Raw genomic sequence first — 14843 nt, forward strand, 5'->3', positions numbered from 1 at the left:
GTGCACAGTGCCTTAGGCTGGCAGGCGTGCAATGGTTTTCTAAGAAGGGGCCTGAACTGAGTCTGTTTAAAAAACTATATGGAGGCCAAGTTTGGAAGAGGGAAGAAGCTGTGGCTCACTGGTAGAGCATCCACTTGGCATGTGGAAGGTCCCAGGTTCAATCCCTGGCATCTCCAGCATATAAGGACCAGGCAGTAGGTGATGTGAAAGACCTCTACCTAAGATTTTGGTAAACTGCTTCCCATCAGGGAAGACAATTCTGACTTGGATGGACCAATGGTATAATTCAATGTAAGGCACCTTCATGTGTGCATGTAGTTCTTCCCAGGGGTGGAATTCTAGCAGGAAGTCCTTTGCATATTAGGCCACACACCCCTGATGTAGCCAATGCTCCAAGAGTTTACAAGGCTCTTTTCTGTAAGCTCTTGGAGGATTGGCTACAATAAGGGGGTGAGGCTTAATATGCAAAGGAACTCCTAGAATTCCACCCCTGGTTCTTCCTAAAGCTTATATCAGTGACTTACAGGATCTATTACAATTTTATAGCTGTTTCATATCAGTTGGACTGTCACTGCTTTCTTCAGCTAATCCCGGAAATTGTAACATGATGAAAATTCTCTTACATCTTTTAGCACATGCCCATATTTAAAAAGAAAAGAAAAGTGGAGATAGCTACCAGTGGTCTTCTAGGAGAGGAACTATTTTAGCATAGACAAACCTGTAATACAGTAAAACACTTTCCCCTGTAACACTGAAACTACTGCAATTATAAACTGCTTGAAATTCATCTCACAACATCACAGACCAGAACATTACCACAGCTGCTTTTACAATCAGGCAGCTGGAGAACAAAAGGGGGAACTCCCTGCGTAAGAGTAGAACCCCCCAAAAAGAGAAATGCTGGGAAATACTGCTTACTATTTGGCCTGAAAGTTTATCACAAAAGGGAGTCCACAGAGTAACTCTTACAAAACTTGCTCACACTGGCATTTCTTAAAGGTGCCACAAAGAATTTTCCAGAATCCTTAAAGCAAACAAATATTTCACAGTCAGTCACAATGTGGCACTGATGTGTGAGAAGAAAGTCTATTCATATAAAGCCAGTTTGATACGTTTCGTGGCCTTGTATGTTTATTGTCAACCCAAAGCCATAAAGGCACACAGCCCAAAAACTTGATGCAAGAACCTTTAAATCTTGTAGAAAACGAATTCACACATTTATTTCTACATGCTGACCCACTGGAACGACCCAAACAACCAATAAGCAATACATAAGGAACACCAACTCCGTTCTATGTTGTTTTCTTGAATGAAGACTTGTATCAATTTTACAATCAGGCAGGCATCAGTTTACACGGCATTCAACGCTAATGGCTCAAGAACCACAGCCGATGATGCTTTGGATTTAGAAATCAAGAACCCTGTGGCAAAAGGTCTTAAAAAATTTCTCAAAATGCCTAATAAAGACTTGTAGATTCTAGCTCTATGTCTTGCTGTGCCAGTAAGTGATCAGCGTTAAAACTTTTGACTGGTGCAATACCAAACTGTCATCGCTTTTGCTTAAATAACCCATGGCTTAATGCCAATGGCGTCTTTCTTACCTCCTCCTGGTGGAAAGGTTCTCTTCGCTCTCGCTCATCACCAAAATTCTGCTGGACCCTCCTTGACTCGCTTCGTGCATCACTTCAATCTGGGGAAGGACAGAACAAATGAGAGTTCTGGCTTTTAAAAGCTTGGTCTCCAGTAAAAGAAATTTCCTGCAGAGCAAGATTGCTGACCTAGGTAGCCCAGACTAGCCCAATCTTGTCACATCTCAGAAGCGCTTGGATGGGAGACCTCCAAGGAATACTAAGATTGTGACGCAGAGGAAGGCAGTGGCAAACCACCTCGGAAGTCTCTTGCCTTGAAAACCCCCTGGGGTCACCATAAGTTGACTGTGACTTGATTTTATTTATTATTTTAAACTTAAAAAACAAATCCTGCCCATTCCCACAAAGCAGGCTCAGGGTGGGTTACATAAGAACATAAGAGAAGCCATTTTGGATCAGACCAATGGCTCATCCATTCCAACACTCTGAGTCACACAGTAGCTGAAAACCAAAGAAACAGGTGCCATCAGAGACCAAACAATTAAAATGGTTAAAAACAAATTACAATTTCTATATGAACCAGGTAAAAATACAGAGAAGACTTAAAAAACAAATGTAAAACTAAACTTAAGAATCTCTGGCCCAACACTCAGGGCCTATTGATCCAAAAGCCCATAAGATCCTAAGAGCCAGTTTGGTGTAGTGGTTAAGTGTGAGGACTCTTATCTGGGAAAACCGGGTTTGATTCCTCACTCCTCCACTTGCACCTGCTAGCATGGCCTTGGGTCAGCCATAGCTCTGGCAGAGGTTGTCCTTGAAAGGGCAGCTGCTGTGAGAGCCCTCTCCAGCCCCACCCACCTCACAGGGTGTCTGTTGTGGGGGAGGAAGGGAAAGGAGATTGTGAGCCGCTCTGAGACTCTTTGGAGTGGAGGGCGGGATATAAATCCAATTTCTTCTTCTTCTTCTTAAGTTGCTGGAATGAAGGGGGGGAGACCTCATAGCAAGCGATGTCCGCCTCCTCAACTGAAGGCCTGACAGAAGAGCTCTGTTTTACAGGCCCTGCAGAACTGAAGTAGGTCCCGGATCTCCAAAGGCAGCTCATTCCACCAGACAGGGGTTTAAAAAGGTAAAGGGGTTTACAGGGCTCTTATTCCAGGGCCTACCGTAAGCTCCAGGAAGATTGGTTACATCAGAGGTGTGTGGCCTAATATGCAAAGGAGTTCCTGCTACAAAAAAAATGCCCTGGGAGATCCTGAAGAACAACATTAAAGTGATCTGTGGTAGGAAGCAGGAATTGATGGAAATTGTAGTTAGCAGAGTGTTGGAATGGATGAGCCATTGGTCTGATCCAAAATGGCTTTTCTTATGTTCTTATTCTGGATCCGCAGGGGAAAATGGAGGAGGTAAGAATTATACTGTAATCTATTTTGAGTCTCTATTTAGGAGAAAAACAGAGGATGAATATCCAAATATAGGGGTGTCAAACTCATTTGTTACGAGGGCTGGACCTGACATAAATGAGACCTTGTCAGGCTGGGCCATGTGTGCCATAAAATATAATGCCAGTGGCTAGGTAAACTTTATGAAGGACGCAGACAAACACAAAGATTTTTTTTAAAACTTAAGATATGCTTAAAAGATTAGCAGTCTTGCAGCATTTTGTTTAACAGTTTCTGATAACTGACACCTCTTGCTCTGAATTATTGCATCAAAATCTGGAGACGGTGTCTGTGCTGTAGCAAACTTCAGTATGCTGTTCAGGTGTGTATCTGTAAGTTGCAAACCTATTTTTGATTTATTGACATGTGCTACAGAAATCTCATGGTCAATCCTTTGAGCCTAAGACCCAAACATCAAATGGCTGGGCATTGTGAGCTTTTGTACATAAGTTGCTTGTGTGCTAGTCAGTCAATGGAGAAAATAGAGGCTTTCCTCTGTAGCTCCTGTGCAACTGAGCAAGCCTAGGAAAGCAAGCTGTGATGCAGAAAGAAGGAAACAGATGACAATGAGTTGCTTGTGGGCCTGATAAAAGCCCTCTGCGGGCCTGATCCAGCCCTCAGGCTACACGTTTGACACCCCTGAAATAGATAAACGGAAAAAAATAAAGGTAAAGGACAGAAAAGATGCATACAGAAGGCATAAGCACTAACATCTTCAGTTACGAAAAAGGAGGCTTTTCCCACAGGTTTATAACTTAATGCCCTCTTTATATCATGGATGACCAAGAAAAAGTCATCCTATAGCAACCCTATGAAGTTAGTCTTAAAAATCTGTTTTGAGGCTCAGATTTGGCAGGTGGATTAGGAAATTTTCACAGGCAATTTAAAGGATCTTAGAAACTGCACGGCACAACAGATGATAATGACAACTTGGGGGTTTCTCCATTGAAGGCTCTTCTCCCAAATGAAGAGCAACACTGAAGATTCCCTACCTTAATTCCACCTTTACTCTTCTTGACGTTCTTCTTCTTTGATAGCTCTGCATCAGAGACAGATTTGGGGGGACTTGATATTTCTACCGATCTCCTGTTGGTAGCTGAAACAAACACAAAAGGAGTCCCACATAAAAATCAGCAAATGCTGCACTATAAAGTAAAGACCACCCAAGCACAAACCGATTGAGAATGTAGTCATTTTAAAGGTGATAAAGACTCATCCAGAGTGTCAAGCCATTACAGAAATGGGGTTCCATTTTGATTTACTAATAGCTGCTCACAACCTGAGTTTGATCCTGGCGGAAGCTGGGTTCAGGTAGCCAGCTCAAGGGTGACTCAGCCTTCCATTCTTCCGAGGTCGGTATAATGAGTACCCAACTTGCTGGGGGGAAAGTGCAGATGACGAACCACCCCGTAACAAAAGGTCTGTCAAGAAAACATTGTGATGTGATGTCACCCCATGGGCCGGTAACGACCTGGTGCTTGCACAGGGGACTACCTTTACCTTTTTTAATCCAAGTGGGCAGCCGTGTTGGTCTGAAGCGATAGAACAAAGCAGCAGACAAATTGCACCTTTAAGACCAACTAAGTTTATCTTGTCTACTGCTTTACCTTTTTAAATGAGAGTTTACCCCGACTTGAATACCCCAGGCTAGCCGGATCTTGTCAGATCTCGGAAGCACCTGGCACTTTCGGAGGGCAAAGCATGCATGCGCTCAACTACCGAGACACAGCTTCTTCTCTCTGCCATCAAGAACCTCTGGAGTAGCAGCGGGCTCTGTATTGCCACAGCCAGGTGGTACTAGGGTTGCCACGTCCTTTCCTCCCACCAGCCACAGGTTGGAAAACTCCTGGAGATTTATTTTTTTTGGGGGGGGGGGTAGGGTTGCCAGCTCTAGGACGGGAAATACCTGGAGATTTGGGGGAGGAGTCTGGGTAGGATGGGGTTTGTGGAGGGGACCACAGTAGAGTACAATGCCATCGATTCCATCCTCCAAACCAACCATTTTCTCCAGGGAGGGAATGACCTTGGTCATCTGGAGATCAGCTGTAACAGTGGGAGATCTCCAGGTGCCAGCTGGAGGTTGGGATCCCTGGATGAGGAGCCTAGGGAAGGCAGGGACCTCAGTGGGTTACAGTGCCGTTGCAGTCCATCCTCCAAAGCATCCATTTCCTCCATTGAAATTTATCTCTGTAGCCTGGAGATGAACTGCAATTCCAGGAGAACCCCAGACCTGGGGTTGCCAGCTCCAGGTTGGGATCGGGAAATTTATCTCCAGAAAAAATGGTGCTTGAGATCAATGTTCCCTCTAAGCCAGGGGTGTCAAACTCATTTGTTATGAGGGCTGGATCTGTCATAAATAAGACCTTGCTGGGCCAGCCCATGTCGAGCTGGGTCATGTGTGTACTTATGATTAGGTAGCAGAGATATAAACTTTATAAAGGACACAGGCAAACAAAAGTAATTAAAAAAAAAAAACCTTAAAGCATTAGCACTCATTGGTCTTAAAGGTGCTTTCTTTGTATTTCTCCCATGGGATCCAGGGAACTGGGCAAAGGAAGCTTGAGCTCTTTCCTTCCTTCCCCAGCTGATCAGGAGGGGGGGGAGCCTCAGTCAATAGAAGGGAGAGAGGCTTGGCTCAGTAACTCTGCGATTGAGAAAAAAACCCTCTGCCTTCCCCCATTTCCTCCCCAAGGGAGGAGCCTCAGCCAATGGAGAAAATAGAGTTGTTATGCAGAAGAAAGCAAGAAATAGGGAGAGGGAAGCAGAGGACAGCCAGTTGCTCGGGGGCCTGATAGGAGCCCTCCGGGGGCCTGATTTGACCCCCAAGCCACATGTTTGACACCCCTGCTTTAAGCTGTGGAGCCTTGTGAACCGAAATTCTACTTTTATGAGCTACTGGCATTACAGTTGTGAGCTACTGCATAAATTAGTTTGCTCTAGGGTGATTTTTCCTGAGTTTAGACAAAAATGTGTGAGCCAGAGGCTAAAAATCTGTGAGCTAACTCACACTAACTCAGCTTAGAGGGAACACTGCTTGAGACCTTGCTGTCCCTTTTTGAGTGACACGGACTGATATTATGCCTCTCTGAAGAAGATGTACTTAGAAATAATTCCACAAGTCGATGGTATCGTTAGAGGTTTGAGTACATCCATCCCATCTATGAAATATCGGGATATGAGAAAAGACATTGACAAAAACAAAATACATTGAAGCAGGGCCTTTTTTGAGCAGAAACACTAAGGAATGTCGTTCTGGCTGGCTTGGCATGAGGGGGTGTGGCCTAATACACAAATGAGTTCCTGCTGGGCTTTTTCTACAAAAAAGTCCTGTGTGAAACAACAGTGATGTCAGGAGGTGTGGCCTAATATGCAAATGAGTTCCTGCAGGGCTTTTTCTACCAAAAAAAGTGCCCTGTATTGAACCACTTTATTGGAATTTCTTTGGATCAGCACAAGCAGCACTTTTGCACCTTCTTGTTCGAGAGGCTGGAAATTGGATGAATTTGCACCTTCTTGTTTGAAAGCTTCAATCCTGAATGAACTTTCTATAGAGTGATTTGAAATAGAATGAAACGTAAGCATCTGTAAAGGACTCGACAGAACATTTCAGGGCTTTTTTGGTAGAAAAAGCCCAGCAGGAACTCATTTGGATATTAGGCCACACCCCTTGATGTCGCCATTGTTTAACATTGGACTTTTTGCAGAAAAAGCCCGGCAGGAATTAATTAGCATATTAGGCCACACACCCTGACACCGAGCCAGCCAGAACTGTGTTCCTGTGCATTCCTGCTCAAAAAAAGCCCTGGAACATTTATATTTTCACTGATTTCATATTTCCTGTGCAATTGATTTGTATATCACCGCATATGAGTTCCAAAAGTATTATTTTTATGCAAGATGGAGCTATTCCGCCGGGTTTTTGGCTGAGGCAGCAGGCGTCCTATTCCAACTATTATTCCATCGGTTGGCCACCCTTGTAAGCGACATTGTGTCTTACTACAGTTTATTACCACCATCATTTAATCTGGGCCTATAATTGCTTATTCTGTATGATGTGCCCTTCCGGCCTGTGGTGCACTTTATTTATAGTTTTTATTGTTTCAACTTGTTTAATTTTAATATAGTGTTTTAACTTTGAATTGTAGGTTTTCAGTTGCTATTATTGTATGTTGTGATCCACCCTGAGCCCTTTTAAGGGGAAAGGGCGGAATATAAGCCCACTAAATACAATAAAATAAATTTAAAAAGTAGAGTTTATTTGTGATTTATATTCACGGCTTTCTTGTTTTTCGTAGCAACCGCCTGGACGTTGGTAATCCTACCTAAGCAGCGCCCCCCCCCGCCCCCGGAAGCTGGCATCCCTAGACAGTACAGTACACTGGGCCATGCTGTTTGCCGGTTTTCGGGCAGCCGTGCCTTTCTACTCCTACGCTCATGGCCTCCCACTAAGCAGTCCGAGACTGCCCGGATCCCCCTCCAAATCTCCAGTTAGTTTTGGAAATTTGGCTGGGCCTCCCCAACCCCCGCAGCAGCTGGGTGCCCAAAACCTACAACCGTCCGAATCTCTCCAGAAATCAGCACTGATGAAAACACTGCATAAGCTTTCTCCTTCTTACAAAGACAGCATTCAGGTGTTGTGGTTTTCCTCCTTTAACGAATGCGCAACCAGGAGTGACAGAATACCTTATTTGCCAGCTAAGTGGGCCATTTTTTTCAGACATCGTTGGTTGGGGGTGGGGGGAATACAATATCTTTATTCAGGCATCCAGAGCTGTCCACGAAAGCTGTAAGTTTCCAACTCCCCACCTTTGCTGCCCCAACCACAATTCAGCAACCCAGCTGCTTATAACCAGGACCAAGCACAAGGCTTTAGGTTCAACCTCCCTACGGCAGGGTGACCCCAGTTCACCCCTCCCTGCCTCTCTCTTTGTGCTGTTATTGAGACACACATATCAACTAGTGTCTGTGTGGAAGGCTCTCAGTTTTGCCCTTTCCACTGTGTTTCACATGGGCATCCATCTTTTTTTTTAATTGCTGACACTCTGTACTTGCTAAAGGAGGCATCTCCTGTTTGCACATATTCTGTACCTATACACACAGAAAAGAGGGGGGTTATTTATCTCTTAATCTGACCCAGGGAATGAGTTATTTATTTACTTAGACGATTTATATTCCACCCTTTCCCAAAAACGGGCTCAGGGCAGATAACACCATTTTTAAAACAATATACAACATCAGTTAAAAACCAGATCGATACAGACAACACAGATAGATCATAAATAAGTTATAGGTCGTGGCTCTGTTGGGCACATATTATATGCATTAAGAGGCTAGAACAGTGAATAGAATAAATTAGTATTACTGCAGAGGTGGTCTCACAGCATAGGGCCAGCCAATGGAATAGGATGCTGGCTGCCTCAACCAAAGGCCCGGCGGAATAGCTCTGTTTTACAGGCCCTACAGAAAGGTACTAATTCAATAAGGGCCCGGATCTCTAGAGGGAGCTGATTCCACCAGGCCGGAGCCAAGGCCGAAAAGGCCCTGATCCTGGTTGGTAATCCCATGTTCTGGGTTGCACTCCTCTTAAAGGGGAAAGTTTGCATTCCCCTTAAAGGAACAGGTTATTCCCTGTTCCGAGTTGTAGTGTTTTTAATTGAATCGTTTTATTTGTTAACCGTATTTAATTGCTGTAATGTTTTTATGTCGGCCACGAAGACAAAAATATGCAAAGTGCTTCCAAAGTACACCTGATTTATATATAATTTTTTTCACGTAAATGAAATAAAATAAAATCTTTCTCATGGAAAATCTTTCACCCAAGTTTTCAGCCACATTTAGCAGGGAGCTTGTATATATAGGTTTATCCCAGGTGGCGTAATAGCTTTGGAGCAGGAAAACACCACCAAAGAGCTAACAAGTCTTCCCCTTTCAACTATAGCTTCCACAGCTGCTTGTAAAAACAAAACAACAATTTTCAGGGAGTAAAAGAGATTGCAGGTTTATGAATTTAGTTCTGCTCTTATGAAATGTAATATCTCATGAACACAGAAGAACTAGAGATGTTGGGTGAGTGGGCGTCAATGTGGCAGATGCGGTTCAATGTGGCCAAGTGCAAAGTAATGCACATTGGGGCCAAGAATCCCAGCTACAAATACAAGTTGATGGGGTGTGAACTGGCAGAGACTGACCAAGAGAGCGATCTTGGGGTCGTGGTAGATAACTCACTGAAAATGTCAAGACAGTGTGTGTTTGCAATAAAAAAGGCCAATGCCATGCTGGGAATTATTAGGAAGGGAATTGAAAACAAATCAGCCAGTATCACAATGCCCCTGTATAAATCGATGGTGCGGTCTCATTTGGAGTACTGTGTGCAGTTCTGGTCGCCGCACCTCAAAAAGGATATTATAGCATTGGAGAAAGTCCAGAGAAGGGCAACTAGAATGATTAAAGGGCTGGAGCACTTTCCCTATGAAGAAAGGTTGAAACGCTTGGGACTCTTTAGCTTGGAGAAACGTCGACTGCGGGGTGACATGATAGAGGTTTACAAGATAATGCATGGGATGGAGAAAGTAGAGAAAGAAGTACTTTTCTCCCTTTCTCACAATACAAGAACTCGTGGGCATTCGATGAAATTGCTGAGCAGACAGGTTAAAACGGATAAAAGGAAGTACTTCTTCACCCAAAGGGTGATTAACATGTGGAATTCACTGCCACAGGAGGTGGTGGCGGCCACAAGTATAGCCACCTTCAAGAAGGGTTTAGATAAAAATATGGAGCACAGGTCCATCAGTGGCTATTAGCCACAGTGTATGTGTGTATATAAAATTTTTTGCCACTGTGTGACACAGAGCGTTGGACTTGATGGGCCGTTGGCCTGATCCAACATGGCTTCTCTTATGTTCTTATGTTATTTTCCTACATTTAGTAGGATATACCTACACAACTGAACCTTTAGAACAAGTCCCTGCATCAGGAATAAAAAGAATTCAGGGAGGAGGGAGGTCAGGGAAGTTTGTGACATCACAGCCACCAACCAATCAGTGCTGCAAATGACAGGCTTCTGTCTGCTAACCCTTCCCCCCCCCAGCTCTGCCGCAGACGCAGAACTTATCTTTGCCACTGTAAAGCCGCCCTGAGCCTGCCTTGGTGGGGCGGGCGGGGTATAAATATATATTTTTTATTTATTATAAAGAGGCCACAAAAAATGGATATACTTATCTTGCAGTAAAATATGCAAAGTGCTTCCAAAGTACACCAGGCATTATTTGTAGGTATCTCTGCACGTGCCTGGCATTATCTCAAGGTTCTGTTTAATGACTGCATCACTGTTTAGATAAACTGCTTTAAAGACACTGTTGCCATCCCGGGGCATACATTGCGTAATTGCTTTATAAGCTGTTTTAAAACAGCTTAAGAGGATCAGACTTCCTTCTGTGATGGGCAGAAGGGTACAGGGCCAAATGCCTATCCAAAGATATCAGTGTAGAAGCCATTTGGGGAGGGATGGTGGCTCAGTGGTAGAGCATCCACTTGGTAAGCAGAAGGTCCCAGGCTCAATCCCCTGCACCTCCAGCTAAAAAGGATCCTGTCAAGTCTGTCTATAACTCTGGCTCAATCAAAGAGCATTCTGGGTAGAACCAAAGTATATTCAAATGCTGCTAGCTTGTACCTTTCCTACCCCTCCCTCCCTGTAGTGAGCAGCCTTGCTTTGAAATGGAAAGATGTGAAAGTCTTATCTGTGCCTTCTCAGGCCTGGCTCTCGGAAGGGAGTCAGGAGCCCACAATGATCAAGGCCATGCAAGCCTGAGAACGAATTGGTAACATCAATGTGTGAATGTTCCCTGTATAATCCTCCCCCTCCTTAGGAATCCCTTTGAAGTGTCCCTTATATGCCATGTATCTACAGGTTATTCTTTAGTCTTTTCAATGCTGGTTTAACCTCAAGTATCAGTATCAATAAAGTAGTTTCTTTGTATCAACAACGACTCGTTATTGAATCTGCCAACTTGACAGATCCAAGCAAATAGGCGTGAAAAATCTCGGCTTGAGACCCTGGAGAGCCGCTGCCAGTTTGAGTAGACAAGACTGACTTTGATGGACTGAGAGTCTGATTCAGTTTAAGGCAGCTTCATACGTTCATATATATGTTCATTTGCTGGGAGATCAGAAAGTGGAGGCAGAACATACACCCCTTTTCATCTTTCTAATAGTCATGGATGACCCCAGGCAGAATTTTAAAAACTCCAAAATGGGACTAGCCAGGACTATGATTGCCACCTTCCAGGTGGTGGCTGGATATCTCCTGGGATTCCAACTGATCTCCAGGCAACAGAAATCCATTCCCCTGGAGAAAATGCCTCCTCAGGAAGGTGAGCGGTATGGCACTGTACCCCACCAATGCTTCTCCCCTCACTAAATCCTTTCCTCCCCAGACTTTCCCCTCAAAATCTCCAGGAATTTCCCAATCCAGAGCTAGCAACCCTTAAGTTGGATCTTTAGATATCCCCAAAAGGATAAGAATGAAATTTGGCAGCTGCTGCCTGGCCAAAGATGGATGTGAGGAAGCTGGAGTCAGGGAAACGAGAGGAGGAGTGGAGGAGAGGAGAGGTTTTGTGGGGGGCTGCAAAGAGAAGGGAGAGCTGGCAAGAAGAAGAAGATATTGGATTTATATCCCGCCCTCCACTCCGAAGAGTCTCAGAGCGTCTCACAAACTACTTTACCTTCCTCCCCCACAACAGACACCCTGTGAGGTAGATGAAGATATTGGATTTATATCCCGCCCTCCACTCCGAAGAGTCTCAGAGCGGCTCACAATCTCCTTTACCTTCCTCCCCCACAACAGACACCCTGTGAGGTAGATGAAGATATTAGATTTATATCCTGCCCTCCACTCCGAAGAGTCTCAGAGCGGCTCACAATCTCCTTTACCTTCCTCCCCCACAACAGACACCCTGTGAGGTAGATGAAGATATTGGATTTATATCCCGCCCTCCACTCCGAAGAGTCTCAGAGCGTCTCACAAACTCCTTTACCTTCCTCCCCCACAACAGACACCCTGTGAGGTAGATGAAGATATTGGATTTATATCCCGCCCTCCACTCCGAAGAGTCTCAGAGCGGCTCACAATCTCCTTTACCTTCCTCCCCCACAACAGACACCCTGTGAGGTGGGTGGGCTGGAGAGGGCTCTCACAGCAGCTGCCCTTTCAAGGACAACCTCTGCCAGAGCTATGGCTGACCCAAGGCCATGCTAGCAGGTGCAAGTGGAGGAGTGGGGAATCAAACCCGGTTCTCCCAGATAAGAGTCCGCACACTAAACCACTGCACCAAACTGGGAGGGAGGAAGCAGGAGTCAGCGAGAATGAAGGGAAGGGAGCAGAACTTGGAGGGCTCAAAGCTGAACCGTAGAAAGTGTGAGAAGGGGCTCAGAAAGGGGGTAGGACCACTTCAACCTCTACTTTTTCCCCTATAACCATCCAAGAGCCGCCCTGAGCCTGCCTCGGTGGGGAGGGTGGGGTATAAATAAAATTTATTATTTATTATTATTATTTATGGAACGATCCTCCCTCAAAGGGAGAAAAATGTCTCTTTGTCAACTCTCTCCACCCCATGCATAATGTTATAAACCTTTCTCGTGTCCCTCCTTAGTCATCTCTTCTCTCGACTGAAAAGTCCCAGGCAATCTGGCCTTTCCTCAGAGGGAAAGTGCTCCAACAACAGTAGTAGTATTGAGACCAGGGCCGGCCCCACCACTAGGCAAGTTAGGCAACTGCCTAGGATGCTGGCCTTCCTGGGGTGCCAAAATGGGTGCCCCCATGTGATGCTGATGTTATTAGTGTGTGTGGGGGGGGAGGTGCCAGAAGTTAGCCTTGCCTAGGATGACAGACAGTCTAGGGCCAGACCTGACTGAGCCCAAATCCTAGCATATTATGGGACTCTCTTGAAGGGAAGAGTATTTAAGCATTTGATGTACGCAGTCACACAAAGCTTCCCTATAGCGAGACAAACCATTAGTCTACCCAAGAACATATGAACATAAGAGAAGCCATGTTGGATCAGGCCAATGGCCCATCCAGTCCAACACTCTGTGTCACAGAAGAACATAAGAGAAGCCATGTTGAATCAGGCCAAAGGCCCATCCAGTCCAACACTCTGTGTCACAGAAGAACATAAGAGAAGCCATGTTGGATCAGGCCAATGGCCCATCCAGTCCAACACTCTGTGTCACAGAAGAACATAAGAGAAGCCATGTTGGATAAGGCCAATGGCCCATCCAGTCCAACACTCTGTGTCACACAGTGGCCAAAAAACCCACGTGCCATCAGGAGGTTCATCAGTGGGGCTAGGACACTAGAAGACCTCCCACTGTTGCTCCCCCACACACACACCAAGAAGGCCCGGACAAAGAATACCATCTATGCCCTGTGACTAAGAGCCACTGATGGACCTCTGCTCCATCTGTTTATCCAATCCCCTCTTGAAGCTGGCTATGCTTGTAGCTGCCACCACCTCATGTGGCAGTGAATTCCATGTTTGAATCACCCTTTGGGTGAAGAAGTACTTCCTTTTATCTGTTCTAACCCGACTGCTCAACGAATCCACAATTTCACCAAGTAAGTAAGATCTACTCTGACTGGCAATGGCTTAAAGGTGGGAGGTCTTTCACATCATCTCCTATCTGAACCCTGAACTTGAGATGCTGGGGATAGAAACTCGGGACCTTTGGCACACAAATGCTCTACCACTGAGCCACCACCCCTTCACAATGCACATGAAGCTGCCTTATACTGAATCAGACCCTTGGACCACCAAGGTCAGAACTGTCTATTCAGACCAGCAGTGGCTTTCCAGGGTCTCAGGCTGAGGCCTTCCACATCACCTCCTGCCTGATCCTGAACTGGAGATGCCAAGAACTGAACCTGGCACCTTCTGCATGCAAAGCAGAGTCTCTCCCACTGAGCCATGAACCCAACCGCACCTCTGCTAGCTCTCGACAGGTAACCAATGCTGGAGGAGATGGAAAGAAAGGAGAAGGGAGTCTGGATAGACTTATAAGAATGTAAGAGAAGCCATGTTGGATCAGGCCAACACTCTGTGTCACACAGTGGCCAAAAAACCCAGGTGCCCTCAGAAGGTCCATCAGTGGGGCCAGGACACCAGAAGCCCTCACACTGTTGCACCTCCCAAGCACCAAAAATACAGAGCATCACTGCCCCAGACAGAGAATTCCAGCTATACCTAATAGCCACTGATGAACCTCTGCTCCATATGTTTATCCAGTCCCCTCTTGAAATTGGCTATGCTTATAAGAACATAAGAACTATAAGAACTTCTCCAAGGGCAGACCTCTTTCTCAACCCAGGAACTCAGAAGTAAGAGGCAAAGGTCCCCGGGGGTAATATGCCTCTGCACTCTACCTAATGTTGCCGGTCGGGTGCTCTTAGGCGATGCGCGCTTGGGTGAGGATTCGGGATGCGGGGCGACAGGTTGCACAGGCCGCGTCTGCTTGGCTGCCAGCTTCTTCAGGCTCACTTGCCTCTTGTCAAACATTTCCTGTACGTCTTCCAGCTTTTGGAGAACTCTTTGGGCGTTGCTCTGCAAGAAGAAACAGGGAAGCGGAGTTTTAAGCAGCAGTAGGGAAGTATAGGAGAGGAGGATTTTGTCTGGATTTCGTTCCTTCTAAGCTGTGTTGCTCCTTCTAAGCTGTGGAGTCTTGTGAGCAAAAATTCTACTTTGTGAGTTGCTGGGCATTAAAGCTGTGAGCGAACAATTTGGCTACTGCATAAATTAGCTTGCTCTGGGGCCATTCTTCCTGA

General features: G+C 45.5%; 1 protein-coding gene across 9 annotated transcripts in view; it reads right to left on the reverse strand.

Moving 5' to 3' along the window:
* Nucleotides 1–14843, reverse strand: part of MCF2L2 (MCF.2 cell line derived transforming sequence-like 2) — a 356849-nt gene that overhangs the window by 201356 nt on the left and 140650 nt on the right. For all 9 annotated transcript variants that reach the window (XM_060242617.1, XM_060242622.1, XM_060242618.1 and 6 more), the window contains exons 13-15: nucleotides 14445–14622; nucleotides 4021–4124; nucleotides 1602–1690 (exon numbers count right to left, since the gene is read on the reverse strand). In XM_060242617.1, the coding sequence (XP_060098600.1) occupies nucleotides 1602–1690; nucleotides 4021–4124; nucleotides 14445–14622 (371 nt within the window). The remainder of the gene's footprint in view (nucleotides 1–1601; nucleotides 1691–4020; nucleotides 4125–14444; nucleotides 14623–14843) is intronic.

Source organism: Heteronotia binoei, chromosome 6, assembly GCF_032191835.1.
Source record: "Heteronotia binoei isolate CCM8104 ecotype False Entrance Well chromosome 6, APGP_CSIRO_Hbin_v1, whole genome shotgun sequence".
NCBI classification, from domain to species: Eukaryota; Metazoa; Chordata; class Lepidosauria; order Squamata; family Gekkonidae; genus Heteronotia; species Heteronotia binoei.